The 21,806-nt window shown below is 38.5% G+C and overlaps 2 protein-coding genes across 2 annotated transcripts; both read left to right on the top strand.

Moving 5' to 3' along the window:
- Window positions 1-213: 213 nt before the first annotated feature.
- ano6 (anoctamin 6) lies at window positions 214-14,924 on the top strand. The gene is made up of 20 exons (XM_054624233.1): window positions 214-512; window positions 4,307-4,377; window positions 4,855-4,983; window positions 7,495-7,560; window positions 7,638-7,925; window positions 8,032-8,145; window positions 8,266-8,381; window positions 8,633-8,767; window positions 8,869-8,974; window positions 9,159-9,219; window positions 9,474-9,619; window positions 9,812-9,889; window positions 10,345-10,573; window positions 10,657-10,826; window positions 10,916-11,013; window positions 11,205-11,335; window positions 11,786-11,991; window positions 12,114-12,310; window positions 12,895-13,000; window positions 13,091-14,924. The coding sequence occupies exons 1-20, from the start codon at window positions 419-421 to the stop codon at window positions 13,307-13,309; spliced, it is 2,760 nt and encodes a 919-aa protein (XP_054480208.1). The 5' UTR covers window positions 214-418; the 3' UTR covers window positions 13,310-14,924.
- Window positions 14,925-15,663: 739 nt separating this feature from the next.
- On the top strand, window positions 15,664-21,391 carry pwp1 (PWP1 homolog, endonuclein). The gene is made up of 15 exons (XM_054624709.1): window positions 15,664-15,834; window positions 16,516-16,574; window positions 16,775-16,935; window positions 17,078-17,163; window positions 17,507-17,603; window positions 17,821-17,931; window positions 18,173-18,303; window positions 18,547-18,617; window positions 18,795-18,891; window positions 18,985-19,046; window positions 19,166-19,277; window positions 19,477-19,567; window positions 20,058-20,179; window positions 20,320-20,425; window positions 20,603-21,391. The coding sequence occupies exons 1-15, from the start codon at window positions 15,769-15,771 to the stop codon at window positions 20,698-20,700; spliced, it is 1,470 nt and encodes a 489-aa protein (XP_054480684.1). The 5' UTR covers window positions 15,664-15,768; the 3' UTR covers window positions 20,701-21,391.
- The last annotated feature ends 415 nt before the right edge of the window (window positions 21,392-21,806 follow it).

Here is a 21,806-nt window from a genome sequence, read left to right as displayed (position 1 = left end):
AACTTTTGACTGGTACTGTATATATATATATATCTATATATATATATTCCTCAACATTCACCTAGATGCCGAGTGTGTTCATGCGTTAATCTACATACTACACAACTAACTTTAGAACAATGAAGTGGGCGTTACTAGATCTGTCAAATGTGGCTGCACCACAGCAGCACCCTCCTCCTCCTCCTTCTCCTCCTCCTCCTTCTCCTCCGCCGACCCCACCCGTTTGACTTCAACTCTCTCAAGTCACAACTTGAACCAAAACTTTATCTCGTTGAATCCATCTTGGGAAATAGATAAAGAATGCGTGGAGGACGGGGCTGTTGTAATACACAGTAAGCAGTCGGTAAAGCAAAGTTGCCCAAAGGTTTTTGTTTTGTTGTTGCTTTCGGTGATGTGACTGGACCACCCGACAAGGACTATGAGCAACAACGACATCTTCGAGATGGACTCCGTTTCTGAGACGGATGAGCTGGAGGGTGAAACTATTTTGGGCATGATGGACGAGGAAGTTGGTAAGAGAAGAGCTTTGCTTTGGTTTGCATGTTTGTGAGGGTTTAAGGGCACGTTGTGGATTAAGTCACAGGGAACATGTGGCACTTGATCAAACCTGTTAGGCCATGTTCACCTCTAGGTGGGTTTGCTTAGCTCCCACTCATTCATCACTACTCCAGCCTGCTTTACAGATCGTTGCCGCCTAAACATTGATACTCTGATTGTTTCAACTTTCCCTCCACAACTTTAAAGTTACTCAAACAGTGGTGTAACGTTACCATAAGCAGCCATCATTGTCTCTCTTATGATATAAAGTGCAATTTAGAGATACTTGTTCTTCTACTTCCAGATGAAAATACTGTATTTTTCACCCCACTATATTTATTAGAAACGATGATACATTTAATAAACTACACTTTTTTTTATTTTTTTTAAAGTAGGAACATTTCAAAAATAGCACCAGCCAGTAAAATCTGATAATACAACATTGTGCAAATGATTCCAGATTTTTAAATTGCAGCACTTTTACTTATTATCTAATATGTGTACATTGTATTGGTTAAGAGGTCTGCTTAAAGTATACAATTCATGATATCCCTAATGGACACATACATTATGGTTTTACCTACTTTTGCCATCATGAGACACGTGGTGTTGTCATCTGTAAAGGGTAGATGATAAGTGGAAGGAAATGATCAAACATCACGTCTCACCACACTTCGTTGTTCCTTACATTTCTTACATTCCTTACGCTACAAACTGAAACTGCAACTTAACTTTGTTTTTAAATATAGTGTTGGAAACTTGTGTTGCAGTGTTTCAACAGCTCCCACACTTCTGGGAAATATTTCTCAATCAATGCGCTCCTTTGAGTCTTGTCTTTCCCATGATGACATACTGTCTGGCAGTGCATGCATTTTTTTTTTCTCACAGCTCAATCAGAGACAAAAAGTGCTTTGGGTTAACTTTAATAGCTGTGATAACTATATAGAAGCGCCTGACCATATGGAAATGACCAATGCTTTTCACTCGGGAGCACAAAGGGCAGGCTAAAGTGCACTCTATTTAATGGAGCCTATATTCACTTGTAATGAATAATTCACACCCACACTTTGTGACAGCCTGTGATGAAGTGATTACAACAGCAAAAAATAATCTGACAATATAATATTTTTATAGTTTGTTTCAATGTAATAATCTGATGCATCGATGATCACTCCAGTGCATGTTTCAATGAAAATATAACATGAGTTATCTTATTTCACATTCAAAACACACAATTCTAGGCACCAACTGCTAATACTGAAGCAAGATCTTAGAGCTGATTCTGTTCCTGTGAAAGACACTCGACTTAAACCAGATGCCAGGACAATGAACCAGTTTTTGATGCAGAAAGTATTTCCTGTCTTGTGAGATGGGCACTCGTTTGTGGTTTGCACTGAACTTGAGTTTGTTAGTGCTTAAATGTTAGCCTTTAGGTCAAACGAAATGTGTTTCATGCACCTTCATGCTGCAAGAAATCAATGTTTGGAAGTTAACAAAATAAGTTTTATCTTTATTTGTTTGTTCTGCCATTTTTTTAATTAGTGTGTTGTCATGGAGAATGTTCTCTAGAGAGGAAGTGAGCGTTGGGTGGGTGGGTGGGATGTGGAAAGAAACCAGATTTTTACTGCAGAATCATATGTAGCGACTGACTGTAGAGTGCAGAAGTTTCGTAACAGCGTTTCTGTTGGGTTTAACGACTCATGAGCCTGTGCACATTTTATTTATTTTACACACCAAAGTAGTTATAGTAAAAAAAAAAACTACAATCTGGTACAGTGTGACCTCCAGTCTGCAGCAAACAACTGTCGTGGTACAGTGTACATGGAAGGATTTAGGCCCACAATACATCAGTGTAAAAAAAGCTGAGAAACAGTTAACCGGCTTCTCATAAAGTCCTTGTATCTATCCTTCTTTGTGCCATCTTTTTCGTAAATTACAGGAATTATAGAAAATATAAAAACAGGCTGTTATATTACAACAAGTTACAAATTGGTCTGCATCAAAATAAGAAAAGCCAGAAGCATAGTTGTTAAGGGTTACTGGGTTGTTACTGGGTCAGCATTTCAGAATACTGACATACTTTCGAGTATAACAATCTTTGTTCAGACTGTTACCCTGTTAGAGGACTTTGTCAAAGGAAAGTCTTGTGATGAACAGTTATTCCACAGGGAAGTTTCCCTGTGTGTTACTATGGCCAGTGTTTTGAAAACAACATCTGTCTTCAGTTAGTTTGGTGATCGCGCTCTGCTTTATATGGAAAGAGAACAGGGCTTTCCCTATTTGATGTAATGTCATCTATTGTAAAAAAAGAAAAAAAAATGACTGAGTGATTACTGAGAGCAGATATCTGAATGAATCTTTGTCAACCCACTTGAGTGCATACTGTGAATGTGTTGACCACACTGCAGTAGATGGTGTCCTATTTCTTCTCTTTTTTAGTAATATAACTTTGTGGTGAGTGGGCAAATGTGTGCAAGCAGTAAAAAAAAGAAAGGAAAAAAAAAAAGGCAACAATACAACATGAGGTTTGGTGAGGCTTGTTTTAGGAGGGTCACTGGTTAAAAACACTCAGACTGTTTTGGAAATGAGTAACAGTCATTGCTGCTTCAGTGAGCACCACTGAGGTGGGACATGAACATTGTCAGGGTCAGAGTTTGTGTGGATGTGAAGTACGTGTAGGGTCAACAGCACCTTCACTGGCAAATAAAGGTAAAACATGGCTAACAGCCATGCTACTAGCTGGGTGAGGCTGTGCTTAGCCAATACACACAGTGGCAGTCTGATAACAGATTATCAGCTGCTATTCTTTCAAGTTATACATACATACATATCATAACTGTGTCGTACTTGGTGTGGCTTAGCGTCTGATTAGCTGAGCTTTGGTTTTGAACGGCTTCAGCTCAACTAGAATGTTTCTAAGTGCTAAGTTGGACTCGGTTGCTCTGTTGTAACAAGCACGGCTTCAGCTGAAGAGGATGTATGACGATGCTAAGTCCGTTACCCACAGGTGACTCAGAGGAGCGTCACATAATAATATACTTCTCAGAAAATAGTAGTATAAGGTTATGAGTTTCAGCTGTCACCTTTCTGATTCTCCACGTCAGCTGACCATTTCATTCACCTCTAAGAGAGGAATTTAGAAATACAACTGAAACAAGACACAGTGATTATTAAAAACAACTTTTTACAGTCAAGTGTAACAGCAATGACCTCTAAAATGTTTTTCCAATAAAATTACAGTACTAACTTTACGTCGATGATTTATTTCTGACTCAGGTTAAGCTGCATACACTACAGACAAACAGACCTCAGTTAAGACAGCCGTTTAGAAAAAATAAATAATGCTATCGGTGAATGTTTGTTTATTGTGCATTTTGCCTATTTAGCGGCAAATTAATTACACTCTAAATAAGAGTGTATGGAGCGGGAGAGAGAGTCGGTAACCATATCTGTACAAAAGCGATTGAAGATGAGCGGGATTATTTTTATATCTGATATATTTTAATGATCATGTGTGTATTATTAACATTATATCAATATTTCATTTTTTTAATATCCCAGTTTTATGGGTATATTGTGACGCCTCTAATATACATATACAAATATGCATAGAGTTGCAGCCAGTGAAATTTGTATTAGTTGATGCACATCCTTTTTACGTGACTGCAATAACAACATTATAGTATCAGCCTGACAATGAAGTGATTGCGCTCAAGTAAATTTGTTTATTTGTGTATTCACATATATGTGTTTGGTCTTATTTTAACAGTTTACCCCCAGGAGTTTTTACCAACGTATCACAGTATTAAAGAAGGAGCAACAGTCCCCAAAGCACAACTGGTAAGGCAACACAGTAATGTTGATGTCAGCTACAGTAGCAGCTTATCAATTGAATGTACCTGTATTTGTAATGAATCATATGAATATATATATTGAAGTCACTGGACCACAAGACACCAAATCACCAGAACAAAACACACATGAGATAAAATGCATGAATATACGAAGCCATGCGTGTAGGTACATATGCTTGCAAGAGCTTTGTTTGCAATGACACAAGTCTGATTGTGTGTAGAGAAAGAGAGAGAGAGAGAGAGAGAAGGGCGGGTATCCTAATGTTTGTTGATACTTCCCACTCCTGCATGCCCCACATCACACGTTAAATAGGCTGGTCAATGTCATTATTCAGAAGTATCCCACGCACACGGACCTTCCTCTGCTCTCTTCACTTTGTGCAACATGTACGGCACTATGGAGGAAGAGGAGTACGAGTTTCAGGATGTAGATTTACCTGACAAGCCTTGTTTTTGTCCTCAGGCTGAGTTCAACAACAAGCCAGACTCCTTGTTCTTCAATGACGGCGTGAGGAGGATCGACTTCATCCTGGCCTACGAATCTGAAGATAAGAAGGACTTTGAGAAGAGGCGCACGTTCCAGCGGCGCAAGGTGATTCTTTAATTTTTTAGATCCTTTTTTGAGCTGGGTGGTTCAGCACAGTGCATCGTCTTAGAGCAAAGTAATGTACCTAAACAAAGGGAGCAGCTGTAAAAGGTGATATGTTTGAGCCATTTTTTGCTGTTATTAGATAGCGTAGAGAAACTTGAACCTGTCAGCATCCCAAACCTTTAGACTCAGAGTTTCTAAATTAAGATTCGGTAGCAAATAATTTGTCTTAATTAATAACATTCTATTTTTACTAAGAAAGTAGTAGTTCTCTCATAAAACCTTAACTTAAGTCATTTTCATGTAATATGCCTTGTGTGTTTAATTACACATACAAACTTTATTGTTTCTTGCCTGTTTGTAAAGGGAGTTTTTATTGGCAGCAGGATGTTGGTCTGTGACTTGAAATTAAGCCCTTGTGTATATTCAGCAGAGGAACTTAAATAATGCTTTAATTACCCAGGACAGGGAACAGCTTGGCATACATTGTTGTGAAAGTGCCTTTCCACTGTACTTCTCATTCATTTAACACACATTGTGACTCATTTGTTCAGTGCCTTCCCTGAGGGAAGTTGGGTAAATGAAAGCCTTACTCCTTCACTTAAACCCCGAAATCTTACTGAACAAAAAAAATAAAAATCACATCAGTCTGGTTATAAATCTCCTTAGCTGAACTTGAACTTCTATTATTAAGATCTTGGTCCAGAAACCTCAAACCTTCAAAAACAAATGAGTAAATTCAATTGGGGCATCATTCATTCATTCATTCATTTTCCGTAACCTGCTTATCCAGTTAAGGGTCGCAGGGTGCTGGAGCCGATCTCAGCTGTCAATGGGCGAAGGCAGGGTACACCCTGGACAGGTCGCCAGTCTGTCGCAGGGCTGACATATAGAGACAGACAACCACTCACACTCACATTCACACCTACGGGCAATTTAGAGTCTTCAATGAACCTAAGCTGCATGTCTTTGGACTGTGGGAGGAAGCCGGAGAACCCGGAGAGAACCCACGCTAACATGCAAACTCCACGCAGAAGGTTGTCCAGCCCGGGAATTGAACCCGGGCCCCTCTTGCTGTGAGGCGACAGTGCTAACCACTACACCTCCATGCAGCCCATAATTGAATAGAGTAAATCAGAAAGCATGCTTCTTTTTTCATCACAAATCTAGATGTGCAGCAATAGAAGTGCGCCAATTAATGACACTGGGACATGTTGTTTGTTGCTACCAGTGTCTTTCACAATAGATTACACATTACGGTGCTGGATGTGTCATATAATGTCTGTAGATCCACAGACCTTAGAGATGCTACCTGCAGTGTTGCAACCGTATCCCACAAGTAGTTTTGAAATGGAGACTGTGCCCTGTGGCTTAAATCATACAATCTGACAAACTGTTAGGTATTTACAGTTTAAAAGATTACTCATATGTTGTTTTTCTGCAGCAGTGAAAGGATGTTAAAGGTATAAGCCAGTTTCAGCCAGTTTCTTGAGAAAAGGCCGGCTGGTTGATCGGTTGTAAGTCAGAGCTCATGAGCCTCTTCACCACAGATACACTGGGACTGAGGCAATTCCTCATTTGCAATAATCCCAAAGCAAACTAAAGCCGACAAGTGGTGAGGAGAGCAACAGTCTCTACCAGGCACTCCCTTTACTTTGTTTTTCCTCTGTCAAACACAACTTGTAAAACTTTTTTATCTCTAAAACTGCTGGAAGCGTGTGGTTCGCGTTAGCGTTAGCTAAATTGTAATCTTAAAATATTTGATCATGTTTGTAAAGATGTTCATGCATCTCATGTAGTGAATGTATTCCCTATGTGTCATGGAAACATCCACCTGAAAGCAGCGTTGGCTAAAAATAACAGTGAAGGTATTTGGCGTTTGCTTTGTCAACAGTCTCTCTAAGGTATTCCTTAGAATGAGGCTGACATCAAGAGAAAATGTGTCAAGGTGTTCTATTAAGTTCGATCCCAACTCACTAATAATGCATTGTAACTTTCTATATTGTTTGTTTTGTACTTTTTCATAATGCTTTTTCATGTGTTTTGGGAAAGCTGTATAGAAGTTCCAAGAGTGTGTCCAGAATTCAGTTCACTGTAACATTTGATGACATGCCGCCAACAAGAACCTGCTCTGACTTGTTCCACTATGTGCAATGAAAACATGTTATGGAAATTTGATATGTCCAAATAAATGGGATTTAAATAAACATAATTTAAAATCATCTTTAACCAACAATAATGACAAATTTGAACACGTAAAGGTAATCAAAGTGATAATGTGTACCTAAGATAACCCTGCAGTATAAATAAGATATTTGCTTTGGTGTATATACAGATAATCACTCTTGGCGATCCTTTAATAAATGCTCAAAGTATTTACACTGGAGGCTTGGCACATCAGTCATGAATATAACTTCACCCGTACATAAAGAGAATCATAATGGCCAGAGAGGAGGAGGGAGCATTAAAGCAGGAAGCTCTTTGAAAGCTTTTTTTTTGTGTTATTCACTGTAGACGCGGCGAGAGTACTTTGAGGCCAGCCTGATGAAGATGGGAATGGAACTGGAGGCGACAAAATCTGTAAGTAGATTACACTTTTCAGAAGGTTTTTCTGACTTTATCTCATACTTTAATCACTCCTTATGTGCCGTTTGCAGGTAGCAGATGAGAAACTGATGTTTGTGAAAGTCCACATGCCGTGGGACGTGCTGTGCACCTACGCCGAGGTCCTGCACATCAAGCTTCCCATCCAGCCCAACGACATGTCCTCGCGCCCCTCCCCGTGGCGCTTTTTGTCCTGCATCACCAAGCACTTCTACCCCAACGAAGACCTGATCACCAAGGAGGCGGAGTTCTTCACCGCGCCCTTTGAGAAGGACCGTCTGGAGAACTTCTACGTGAAGGACAAAGATGCCTTCTTCACCCCGTCCATGAGGAGCAGGATGGCAAGTTGTCTTCATCTTAAAAAAACATCATAAGAATATTGTATGTTTGATGAGTGTGTAAACAGATTGGTAGCTTTAAGATAACAAAAACCTCTTCTTCTTCCAGGCATTTTACATCTTAAGTCGTGCCCCTTATGAAATACGAGGGAACATTAAGAAGTTTGGCATCACCAAACTGCTGGATGGAGGAGTGTACAAAGCTGCCTATCCCCTCCACGACGTAAGTTACATGTTACAGTCATAGTAGTTATGGTTTATGCCTTTTTTCATGGTGTCGTGCAATAAGTGAACTAAGAATTGACAGAAAATTCCCTTATTTTTATCATTTTTATTATTTTAGTGCAGGTTCAATGTCAAGTCCACTGAGGAGGGCTACCCCAACGAGAGATTTCTGCTCTATGAAGAATGGGCTCATCCCAAAAGCTTCTACAAGATGCAACCACTGAACCTCATTAGGTAAACACAGTCCGTTATGTTCTATGGACAAAATAAACTTAAAGTACTAGAATGACTCTCTCATGACAGTGTTTTAATTCAGCTAAAACTTAAAAGCCTCTGTTCCCATGTGTTGTCCATGAAATGTTTTCGACTGAAGTTATATTTCCTGTGTGTCAAATTACAATACAATTTTTTATGTCTTTGTCCTTGCAGAGCTTTTATTGTGAACAATAGAGCCACAGTACATGAAGCTGCTTTTTTTTTCACAGGAAGTATTATGGGGAGAAGATTGGCATTTACTTTGCCTGGTTGGGTTTCTACACAATAATGCTGGCTGTGGCTGCTGTTGTGGGACTGGGTTGTTTCATTTATGGATACAGGACTCAAGACACCAGCACCTGGAGGTACATTTCCTTGTAGATTTTGAATGATGAGCTTGATGATGTATGATGTTTTGGAGATTTCCCAGTCTGATCATTTCTGTTCTATGTTTTAATGACCACAGCAAAGAGGTGTGTGACCCCGACATTGGAGGGAATATTGTGATGTGTCCGCAGTGTGACAGAGAATGCATGTACTGGAAGTTGAACAGCACCTGTGAAGCTTCAAAAGTGAGTTTGACTTGATGTGTTTCTACAAAGTTTTTGTCCTCCTACGAATGTCGCTCAATATTCAAAAACTGACTTTGCATATTTAATGCATGCTGCTATTCCAACACAGCAACCGTTATGTCTGGAACTGATTTGCATGTTAGCAGGACAGAACTGTGAAAATGTTTTTCCTATTTTCTTTTAGAAACTTTGCATATTTGATAACTTTGGAACCTTGGTGTTTGCAGTTTTCATGTCAATCTGGGGTAAGTTGTATACAATGTGAAAAATATTTGGCTTTTTTCATATTCAAGTTTACCATTGAGCGTAAGCAGGCAGCTTATATGACTTACAGTAGCTGTGTTTATAACTGAACATTTAAATGTTTACTTTGGCATTATTAAAGGCAAAACAGACACAGAAAGACACTGACAATACTCAGTGTACTTAGATGTTTCCTCCTTTCTAATTATTGCCCTGCGTGTTTTGTTTCCTGCTCCTGTTTATTTCCTGGCTGTAGTCACTTTGTTCCTGGAGTTTTGGAAGCGTTACCAGGCAGAGCTGGAGTACGCGTGGGACACTGTGGAGTTTCTGGAGCAGGAAGAACCCCCTCGCCCAGAATATGAAGCAAAGTGCATTTATGAGAGGAAAAACCCTATCACAGGGGTAAAAATCACATGCACATTTTATTTTATTCTTTTTTGCATTTAATAACGTAGAACATCAAAAATTGAGATCAAAATATTATATAATATATATAAGTTTTGTTACTATTTTGCTATGTTGACATAATGAGTTTTAAGTCATGCCATGTTGTTTTTAAAGCCCATTATTTCACAGTGTTTATGTGTGATTTAGGTTAAAGAAAAGGTGCCCTATACAGCCTGTGGACGATGTGTTCGGGTGTCGATAGGAATTGGGACGGTCTTATTCTGGGTAATGTAAATAACTTAATTTTCATTTTCATGCCATGTTTTTTTCATATTATATTTTCTCTGTCTGCAAATAAATATCCAACTTCAAAGAATATGTTATTTGGTACTTAAGATTGAGAAATTAAAAATGTCTTTAATAAGAAAAGGTCAATTTGAACCCATGTTAATTTTCATACATTACTCATTTCACATTGGAAATTCAACTTTCCATATATATTGTTTTTGCATGTACCTGGCATGGTGTGCACTGAATTATAAGGTTTTTCTTAATTTATTTATTTGAAGTATACTAATTGAACATAATCTCAACTTTACCTTCAATTAGTACCAAATGCATAGTCCTTCCCAGTAAAGTTCTATAAAATAAAATGATTAGGACATTCCCCATTTCCCATTTTTTTCAATTTCAGAACAGAATATACATGAATGTTTCCAACTGTATTTTTCTTCTTTTAGATTCTGTTGATCCTGGCGTCCATAGTGGCCATCATTGTTTACCGCCTGGCTGCCTTTTTTGCCTTCTCGACTAAACTCCGAGCTCAAGACCTGAAGGAGCTGGAACCCTTAAAGGAGTATGTGTCGCCTCAGATGGCCACTTCTGTCACAGCCTCCCTCATCAGCTTCGTTGTAATTATGATCCTCAACATTCTCTATGAGCGGGTCGCCATCTGGATCACAGACTTTGGTGAGTTTGAATTGTACTTTTTCCCAATATTGACTTGCATTTGGTTTAATCCGAAAATCCTTTCTTGTTTGACTCAACAACAGAGCTGCCACGGACGAAGACAGACTACGAGAACAGCTTGACCATGAAGATGTTCCTCTTTCAGTTCGTCAACTATTACTCCTCCTGTTTCTACATCGCCTTCGCCAAAGGGAAAGCGGTTGGCCATCCTGGAAATCCTGTGTATCTCTTGGGAAAATACCGGAACGAGGAGGTACATTTTGTCCGTCTAAATGTTTGTTACATGCATAACTTATTAGCTCTTTGTTCCTAACTCATGCTCTGTGTCTTGTTGTCCTGCAGTGTGATCCAGGCGGTTGTCTGATTGAGTTGACGACTCAGCTCTCTATTATCATGGGGGGAAAAGCCATCTGGAACAACATCCAAGAGGTCTTGCTACCGTAAGAAGTCAGAATCTAAAAACAATTTAATATTAAATATAAAAAACAGTGTTGGCTTATAGATGCAGCATATCTCCAGTGAACATAAGTGAACTTGCTGCTTACAAAAAGGCAAATAACTAATCATCCACCAACGTTCCATTGTCATACTGAGCTACTGTTACTGTAATATGTCTTCCACTCCTCCATAGGTGGGTAAAAAATTTGATTTTCCGCTACTGCACTCGTGGGCCTTCAGAGAAGGTGATTCCTCGCTGGGAGCAGGACTACCGGCTGCAGCCCCTCTCAAAACTAGGACTGTTCTATGAATACCTGGAGATGGGTAAGTCCCTGTCTGCCACATTTACAGCTGCACCTGAAGCCGGTTGCACAAGCTGTTCTTAAGTTCAGACTTAATTATAATGCATGGTGGACTACACTGAGACCTTTGTATCTCTATATTACAAAACAGGTTGTGCCACACAAACTACTTACAGTAGCGGTTAGCTGTTACTTAATGTTTTACTGACATTTGATTGAAATCTTCAAACGCTGTTTAATGATGATGTTCAAAGAAAATTTTGAGTTGGATGAGAAAATAAACACCACTATCACGTTGTGTACCCTGTCTTAAGTCTTAACGGCACAAACCCAATACAGCAAACTTGTTTGAAACCAGTTAGTAATTAACCAAGAGATAATGAGGGAATTCACACACAAGTAATCGATATACAAACACCTGGTGCAACTGAATTGTGGGTGGTCTTGACGGTGCCCGTCTTGTCTCTTTCAGTCATCCAGTTTGGCTTTGTGACCCTGTTCGTTGCCTCCTTCCCTCTGGCTCCGATCCTGGCTCTGGTCAACAACCTGTTTGAGATTCGGGTTGATGCTTGGAAAATCACCACTCAGTTTCGCCGCTTCGTGCCAGAGAAGGCCCAGGACATAGGGGCGTGGCAGCCCATTCTTCAAGGCGTCGCTATATTGGCTGTTGCGACAAATGTAAGAAACTGTTTAAATTGAGTTATGGTTCATAAGTTATATTGACAACAATTGTGACAAACGCGTTGATGATCAATTTAACGCTTTCACTACATTTACCTGGCGTCCTGGTGTCTCAACAGGCCATGATCATCGCTTTTACATCCGACATGATTCCACGGTTGGTCTACTACTGGTCTTTCTCTGTGTACCCATATGGAGATTACCGTAATAACACCATGCAGGGCTACATCAACAGCTCGCTGTCTATATTCAACATCAGCGACTTCTCCGACAGTAGCAAGCCCATGAAGACACTTTACAATATCACCACCTGCAGGTAAAAAGATTGGACCATATGTGTGTGCTGAAATAAAATGTACCTTGTTGGGATATAAAGAGAACACCAGTTTTCATATTGTCTATCATCTATTAGATTCCTTTTTCAAACAGTTTGCCTACACGATTAAAACAAATGTGAATTCTTTGAATTTAGAAAAATGTATGATTATTGTTTTATACATGAAAGGGCACATACCATTTAAAGAGATTTTTTTTTAGAGATTTTAATACTTTATTCTACGATATAAAATATGTCAGTAAATACCCTTTTCCTGAATTGTGAAGCTTGTTTGTGTCTTAAAAAAGGTGATTACTAACAAGTGGCTAATAAATCACAGTAATATGTTGCATTTGCATAGCCAGCTATCCAGCTTCCACACTTTGTCTCTCAAATGTATTTACATAAAATGAAAAGAAAGTGACCAGAGATAATAGTGTTATGGAAACTTCTTGACAAAATACAACTTCATCACATACAGACACTTGAAAACAAGTAAAATAGGATTGCAAGGTCAATAAAATACTGGTCTCAGGTGCAGCTTTGTGGTAAGTAATGTTTGAGTATGAACTTTCCTCCTTTAGGTATCGAGATTTTCGGTATGCTCCCGGGCACCCGAAGCAGTATGAGTACACTATCTACTACTGGCATGTGATCGCTGCCAAAATGGCTTTTATAATCGTTGTAGAGGTGAGTTTGAGCATAACAGGAAATCATTCTGACACTAAAACATTTTCATTATCAAAACATATTAATGGTGTCTTCTTCTACTCGTCACAGCACATTGTGTACCTTACGAAGTTCATCCTGTCCTACGTGATCCCAGACGTCCCGTACGCTGTCAGAGAACAGATCAAACGAGAGAAGTACTTGACCCAGGTTGTCCTCCACGAGACCAACCTCAAGCTGGTGACCAAACGTATGAAACCAGTCGACGACGATACTGTGAAGTACGCGAAGGTGAACCTGACCGGGGAGGAGATGGAACTTGATTTCTGAAAGTAAAATGTATGGAAGAAGACATCAGACCATCCTGTATATACATGACTACCCAGTTTTTTGCAGCACCTCCCCACATCTGCTGAAATGCTGACCAACACCTTGTGAACCAGTAACAAAATTAAGACCTGGAACAAGGTATGGACCTCAAGGGACTGTTGGACAAAGAAAGGAGAAACCACTTGTATAGTCTTCACCTCTGTCTACTGTTTTCATACTCTTGACTCCCTGTCAGGTGAAAGTGTGCAAAAGGGAAAAAAACAGTGCATCTAGTAGCCTCAATCAACTCTAAGAGTGGCTTTTTTTTTAATTTTATTTTTTACTTTCCTCTCAGACTGACCAAGATAACAGACAGGATGATTTGCAGCTGGCAGTGCCAGTGAACAAACTGAGAGTAGGACAATCAAGTAATATGGCAGTGTTTTGCACTACCTTATCAACTAAGGTTGGAGTTCAATACTATTTGTTAAAATCTGAAGCCAGTATTGATTTTAAATCTTATTAGCAGCAGCTTTTACCAATTTTAAACAACAAAACGTATTATCTAAACTCAAAAAACTCAGATAGGATGAAGCACATCAAGCTAAATGTCTTGCTGGATGTTTTTATACATTGATTATTGCAACCTGGTTTGAGGGTTACAGCAAAGAGACACCGATGTCAAATCAGTGCCTCACACTTTGAAGCTTAGTTATGAACACCAACTTTTTTGTAGGCTAAGCAAAATGGCACTGATAGGACTTCACATCCGTGTTGGTCTAAAATGAAAGATATACTTTGGTCATTTTAGTTAAATGCTGTCATGAAATATCAGTATTATTATATACAAAAAATGTTTTTTTCTTACACTTTCCTCTGTAGTCGAATTACAGAGCTGAGGTGATCTGTCGAATAGCTCACAATGTTACAAGTGATGATCTACCACGAGTTAGAATAGTCATGGACTAACTGACCTAAAGCCAGATATACTGACTAAATGTGCCTTGAACACCTTTTTATCTCTGTAAGCTTTTTAAAAAAATGTAAATGTTGTAATATTGTTGATGGGATTCAATTGCACTTACAATTACAGCCATTTTAGAAAGTACATTTATATCACAATTCCAAAGTAATGCCATGTAAAGGTTTAATGTATTCAAGTTGACAAACCACACGAATGATTCAAACTGAATGCTATTTCAGCATTTTAACTAGCCAATATTTTAAATTAAATGAATTAATTGCAGCCCTGTGAAGTAGTTTAGTTGATAATGGAAGTATAGTCTGCCTCCTTCTCTATTCATGTACTATCATCTACTGTACTGTTATGCACTTTTTACTTACCAAGTTCCACTCCTGTGCCATGAACACTGCAATGTACAATATTTTGAGCTGCAAGTTATCCTGTGATTATAGGCAAAACAGTAATGTAGTCTTCTCCTGTGTCGTCGCTGCATTATTGCCTCGCCTTGTGATTTAAACTATGGTACTATATCCAACATGTATGCAAACAGTATCATATACCAGCAATATCTGATGATGCATATATCTCTTGTCTTTTTTGTTTTATAATGTCAGTGCCATGAAATGTGTTTTAAGTCTGACTTTAAGACCCTCAAAGGATTAAAAAAAACTTTCCAACATTGTATGTTTTTATTTTATTTGACCTCTATACCTTTCACCTGGGATGCATTTAGAAGTGTGCTCTGTTGCACCTGAAATAAAAACACATCAGTGATGTCGCAGTGTACCGAAAATGCCTGAAGTACATTCTTACATCACTGTAGCGAGATGAAAAAGATTTGCAGTGGCCTCTCTTGCACGAAACCATATAATGGCATGCTGTAACAATCGTCTATGCTTGCCAGATGCATTGTGCAATTATGCAAAATTACCCTTGACCTGAATTGTACACATGACAGAAACTAGATAAACAGAACTGACAACAATTCCTTAACTGAACAAATATTTCATGCTGCTTGGTTTTGTACTTCCAGGTACTTGCTATTGATATAAAAACATACAATATATTAACCCTTTCATGCATAGAGGTCACTACAGTGGACAGCCATTCAAATGTTGTTTTCTTGTATATACATGGGTTTTGATGGCATAGTTGCACATCAGCCACTACAATAGTGCTCACTGTAGTGGCTGATGTGCAACTATGCCATCAAAACCCATGCATATACAAGAAAACAACATTTAACTAGCTGTCCACTGTAGTGACCTCTATGCATGAAAGGGTTCAAATAAATTGTATCATTATGTGCGGTTCATTGGGTGGCTTTACAGCTCTACATTTTTGATCAGGCATATTTCCCAAAGCTCAATTGACGTCATCGAGAAGCGACGCAGGCCCCATTTTAACTCACATGTACGCTCACTGTTTGCGTGCCTGGGGTAAAGCACTTTTGACAACCGGTGCATGTGTGCATACTGTATTGTATTTAATCGATAAACCACACGGTTGCTCCTAAATGAGTTCCCAGATTACTTGTGTTGGATGGGTGGGCAGAGGCGTTGCCAAGGAAACCCCAGATAAAGTAAGTAGCTGGCATGTTCAGCTAGCTGGTGTTAGCCGACAGGCGGCTAGTTTGTCAACATGGCAGGAGGGACACTCACTGCTACCATGCTGATTTAAATGACCAAGTCTTTAGCCTGTAGTTCATATTTCTAGGTGGCTTTAAAGATAACATGTCCCTGCAGACTGTCACAACAAATACTGTCATGTTGCACTGTGTTGTAGTAACTATATTATAGATTATAGATATCAAACCACTGAACTGATCCAGGGACAGATATTAAATGCACTCAAGGCTGTGGAAAAGCAATGAAATTTGAGCTTTGATGTTAAGTGTAACAGCATGTTCAGACCTGTTAAATCAAAGATCAACGTTGTACTAAGGTACTGTGTTTATTGACTTTTTAACAAGAAGGTTTTTATCTTTTTGTCTGGAAATCTTAATTTGTGCTGTATTAAAGTGGTAATAGCAGCCCCAACAGTTTCCAAATAAATAATAGTAATAATATATATATATTTTTAATAATAAAAAGTCATTTCATTTTTAGTTTTTAGTTAGTTTTTTAATTTGCATACTTACACTGTTTATTTAAGGATTCAACCCAAAAATATGAAGAACAAAAGATCTCTTGCATCTGATAATATCTTGAGACACATGAGATAATCAACTTGTTTAAGCCACGTTTTTTTTATTCCATTTCAGGTTGAGCTGAGCCAAGAGGAGCTGCAGCGCATCATTACTGATGCAAAACAGGAGCTGGGGTATGTTGGAATAAAACACAAATTACTGCAGTGATCTATTGTCCACATTTTCAATGTGAGTGAAGGCATTACCTGTCAATGAGTGCTGGATAGAAATAGAATCCTACAGTTTGTCCCCCAACAGTTGAAGCTGGTGTCATTTTTGCATTGTTTTTTTTGGTTGTGTGTTTTATTGAATTTTATCTACTCTCCTAAATCAGGGCACTAGCAGCCGAGGATGATGAAGATGATGATGAAGGCATAGCTTGTGAGGAGAATCCTGATAGTAATACAGCAGACGTTGCCGGAGCTCCAAAGGATGACGAAGAAGATGATGAGCTTGCAGAGTATGGCCTGGATAGATATGATGAAGAGGATGCAGGTAAGTGGGGGGGGGAGTTTATGTACAGTGTGTGTGAATATAACAAACTCATTTCTGCTCATTCTGTCCACTTTGCTTGTGTACATTTAAACGCAGCTGAGAGTCTGACTTCATATCTGCTGTTTCTTCGTCCTCATTGTAGCGACCGCTAGTCTCGGCGACAGTCTGGCTGGGCTCACAGTGTTCAGCTCTAATGAGGAGGATCCTTACATCACCCTCAAAGACACAGTAAGGGCACTCAATGATCACATAAATGCAAATTCAGTTGAGTCCCACTTCAAGTAATACCTAAAGCTTATCATCAACCACAAACATATAGCTGTGAAAATGCAGATAAATTGAAGTAGAAATAAGTATTTCAGTGCAAAAATGTCATTGAACCTGTGTAAAATAAATTGTGTTTCTGATGTTTTGGCTCTCATATTAAGGGGCGATTGCACAAGAGTAACTTGGATGATTTTACATAACAACTAAAATCCAGTTCTTGCTGTGAATTTAAGTGGAGACAATTTGATACCCATTGTATCTTGTCAAAGCCAAATTGCTAAGCGGTCTTTGTTCTTTCCTGAAGGACCAATATGAGCGAGAGGACTTCCAAATCAAGCCCACTGACAATCTCATCCTCACAGGCAGGGCAGAGAAGGACTGCTGCAATTTAGAGATCCATGGTAAATATCTTCATAAGTGACATGACGAGATGGCAGTGGGTTTTCTGAAGACATAGGAAAATATCTTCCTTTGTTTTGATACTGTTATTCTAGCTTAAAATATAAGATAAATGTAAAAGTTAATTTTTAAATTTTAAATTATAAAACAATTGTTGAAAATCTTTTATTTTAGAAAATGCTCAAATCTATATTAAACACTTGATCTTTTGCTTTCCAGTTTATAACTCCGAGGAGGACTCTCTGTATGTTCATCATGATATTCTGCTGCCAGCTTACCCACTGTGTGTGGAGTGGCTAAACTTTGACCCCAGTCCTGGAGAAAAACCCGGTAAGAAAATTAAGCTTTGCTTTGACAAACCTTTACAAAAATCCTGTTCCTCTCCAAACGAAGACTCACTTTGTAGAAACTTTGTATTGAGTCACTTGACAGTGATGAATTTTAAAATAAATAGTTCTCAGCATCATAATTACTCTTAATCTAACATAAAACTAGGGAGAAACTTATGGTATCTATTTAATGTGCATGCGCCACTGTACTTATCTTACCATGTTCCTTGTCCTTATTACAGGAAACTATGCTGCAGTGGGAAACATGACTCCTCAGATAGATGTGTGGGACCTGGATGTGGTGGACTGTTTGGAACCAGTCTTTTCCTTAGGGAGTAAAAAGGCGACCAAGAAGAAAAAGAAGGGCAAGAAGGTACAAGCCTGTTCTTATACTGTCTTAAACAAGCATCTGTAAACCTGATGTCAAAATGCGAAAAGGGGTTTGTCTTGATAATGAAGACCAGAATGAAATGATTTTAATGCCTTTTTAAGGATGTGAGAATGTTTTGGTTTTTTTACATTTTGACAACATTGAAAGTAGACTTGTTTATCCTCCCTGCATTATTTCCTGCTTATTTAACATGAACACATTGCCTCCTGTTATCATCGATGCTAGGGGGCAGCAGCAGAGCCTGTTGAGGGGCACGCAGATGCAGTTCTGGATTTATCCTGGAACAAACTGATCAGGTCAGTATTCTGAGGCTGATATATTTTATTAATAGCACTGGAAAAAAGGTAATCAAAAAATGCACCTAATGCCAGTCAGATGTGCAGAATTATACAGAGTTATTTCCTTATTGTGTTTATGTACCATGACTGTGTGTGTACACTCGAATCATTCTGTAACGTCCTTCTCTTACTTAGAAATGTGTTGGCCAGTGGATCAGCAGATGACACAGTTATCTTGTGGGATCTTACTCAAGGCAAACCAGCCACAACTCTACACAGGCACACTGACAAGGTAAGTTATGAGAAAAATAATTTTGCTGGATGTAATTTAAAGTGTATTGTTGTTGTTGTTACATCCTAACACTTTTTTTTTTTCATCTTTTAGGTTCAGACTTTATCATTCCACCCATTCGAAGCACAGACTCTGATATCAGGATCATATGACAAGTGAGTGTATTTCCTCATTGTCATTAGTTTATACAATAAAGTGAAAGGAAATAAACAGATTTTGTTTACAAAGATTTACATTCACAGTGAGTTTGAGACACAAACATTTTTATTTTCAGGACAGTTGTCCTGTATGACTGCCGCAGTCCAGACAACAGCAATCGGACCTGGAGGTTTAGTGGGCAAGTGGAGCGGCTGACCTGGGACCACTTTTCACCGTGGAACTTCCTGGTAGATACTCAAATTCTTCTGCTCTATTTTAAAGGAAATAATCCATCCACTTTTTTTTAAACTTTAACAGTTCTAAATCTAACTACAAATATACATGGTGTGTATGGTTTATGGTCATTGTGCAATAAACCTTGTTTATCCCTCTTGCTATTTCTTTCACAAGCTCAGTGGTTAACTTGAGTTTGTGGTTTGGTTTCAGGCCAGCACAGAGGATGGATTTGTCTACTGCCTGGATGCACGTTCGGATAAACCTGTTTTCACACTGAAGGCTCACGACGAAGAAGTGTCAGGTAGGAAGTGGAAATAAAAATGTTGTTGGTGCAGTTTAGCCATTATGTAACAGTACAAATGATTCGGCTTGTTGTTCTGCAGTGTATTGTGAGACTGTTGGTCATGAGTCATTTAGGAAGGATGAAAATGAGGGTCAACATTGTTGGTACATACCAGAGAAATTGGTGAAACTTGTGGCGGCTGTGTTTTCAGTCAGTCTTTGAAAACATTTTGATCAACACCCAATCCAGCCAGCAGAGGTCCTTCCTCGTACATGTTCTCCACAATTTAATTTGCATTAAAGTGTATTGTTATTGTGTATAATATTATTGAGTGTGGAGGAGTTGTCAGTGAAATCTTGAATACATTTGCTTCTGTAAACAAGGTTGATGGACAACTAAGCAGTGCAGTACCATGCTTTGGTTCTAGGTTTGCTGCACGGTGGAATTCAATTATTTTAAAGGCACATTGACTGTAAATTTGAAAAATCTAATCTCAAAACATCTGCAGGTTTGGACCTCAGCAGCCAGATCAAAGGATGCCTGGTCACCTCATCATCTGACAAACATGTTAAGATTTGGGACATTTTGGGCAATAAGCCCAACCTGGTGCACTCACGGGACATGAAAATGGTAAGAACTGTCATTTACAGCATGTAGATCTCAGATTCTTCCACCACAATCCTTTTTAGAAGTATTTTGCAACATCAAAGTAATAAGGTTTGTGGTTGTTAAAAGGTGTTGTAACAACTTCCTTCCCTATCTGTTAACAGGGTGTACTGTTCTGTGCGTCATGTTGCCCTGATCAACCCTTCGTCTATGCCTTCGGGGGACAGAGGGATGGCTTGCGGGTTTGGGATATAAGTGATGTTGCAGCAGGTATAGTTTCTTTCTTTCCTTTTTATTTTCATCACACAGTAAAACATCGCAAAATAAACCCTGTTCATTGAAATCATATTAAAAGTTGTATAAATGTTTTTAACACAGTCCACCACTGACAATTTAGCAATTGTTAAATTGCTAATGCTCGCATGTTATTCTGATGTTTCCCTTTAGTGGCTGAGGTGTTTGGCAGCCGAGAGCGTTTGGTGCCTAACACGGCATCGCAGGTCTCCAGCACTGCAGCCACAGCAGAGATGGAAGTTTCTGAGTGACGCATCAACAACCTGTAAACATGAATAAACTCTTGTTGCCGTGTTCCTCATAGTGCAGTTGTTCACGGAAAAGGATTGAAATGAATGAAGCTGCATTGCTGCTGAATGCAGACTGGACCTAATATACCTGAAAAACATGTTCAGCTTGTCTCTTCACAGGTAACAACAACAGCTTACACACTTGTAGTTGTGTTAAAAAATTATGAGACATTTTCTTATATTCATATAAGTGAATATTACAAAGAATTTATTTGGGCTTTTTATTTCGAAGCAGTGATTTAAATATTAATTAAATATTAAAAAAATATCTTTTTTTCAGTTTGCCTTTCTTTGTAAATTTACAATTGTAATATGCTACTAAAACTATTTTCATATTATCATTAACATTGCATACCTGGCTTTCCTGGTAATTATGAATGCTGAAATGAAATATTAAAACAAGTCTGTGTACTCACATCTGGTCAAAGTGTTAAAGTTGTTATAGACTCATTAAAATGATGTGTATTCAGTAAATAAATACAGTTCATAAAATGTGTAAACCTTTTGTTTGTATTGGAATCTGCGACCCTCAGATGTTCTTCACCGTAATAGTGGATGATGCACAGCGAACATGATAATTCTGTCTAAAATGGATCAAACTTTATTTCAAATTATTGAAGTTGCAATTGAGTAAAGAGTGTTGCAGATACTACATCGTCTTTTAAGATATATTGTTTGTTGTAATTTTGGACTGAGTTTCTTAAAGATCATGACAATTTGGAACAGTTTTTCCTCCATAACCATCAAAAACAGTAATTGATTCAATACAGCTGATTATTTATACAATACATATTAAGTCATCTCTTACCAACCGTCAAAATAATAGCCATTACAGAACATACATTGCCATCCGAAGCTATAAAAAAGATTGGCCTAAGTTTACGTGTAACGTGACTAGAACATTATCCAGCCCTGCAAAATAAGATTGGACAAAATTCTTGAATGTGTTTCGATTAAATAAAGTTTAAAAAATAACATGCACAAGAAGTGAGTTGTTTGTTCACATATCAGTTGTTTAGAAATGAATGTACTGTGGAAGGATTGGGGGGGAAAAGGCAAGTTTTTTT

The sequence above is a fragment of the Anoplopoma fimbria genome, chromosome 23 (genome assembly GCF_027596085.1).
Source record: "Anoplopoma fimbria isolate UVic2021 breed Golden Eagle Sablefish chromosome 23, Afim_UVic_2022, whole genome shotgun sequence".
Classification (NCBI taxonomy): domain Eukaryota; kingdom Metazoa; phylum Chordata; class Actinopteri; order Perciformes; family Anoplopomatidae; genus Anoplopoma; species Anoplopoma fimbria.
The sequence above is the reverse complement of the archived record's forward strand: the minus strand, read 5'-3'. Positions and strand labels throughout refer to the sequence as shown.

Coding starts and splice junctions, on each gene's coding strand:
- ano6 (XM_054624233.1), top strand. CDS start 419: ATGAGCAACAACGACATCTTCGAGATGGACTCCGTTTCTGAGACGGAT. Junction 4,378..4,854: donor CAGTCCCCAAAGCACAACTG/GTAAGGCAACAC, acceptor TTTTGTCCTCAG/GCTGAGTTCAACAACAAGCC. Junction 13,001..13,090: donor CTTTTATAATCGTTGTAGAG/GTGAGTTTGAGC, acceptor TACTCGTCACAG/CACATTGTGTACCTTACGAA.
- pwp1 (XM_054624709.1), top strand. CDS start 15,769: ATGAGTTCCCAGATTACTTGTGTTGGATGGGTGGGCAGAGGCGTTGCC. Junction 18,304..18,546: donor AGAAAAAGAAGGGCAAGAAG/GTACAAGCCTGT, acceptor CATCGATGCTAG/GGGGCAGCAGCAGAGCCTGT. Junction 18,618..18,794: donor TCCTGGAACAAACTGATCAG/GTCAGTATTCTG, acceptor TCTCTTACTTAG/AAATGTGTTGGCCAGTGGAT.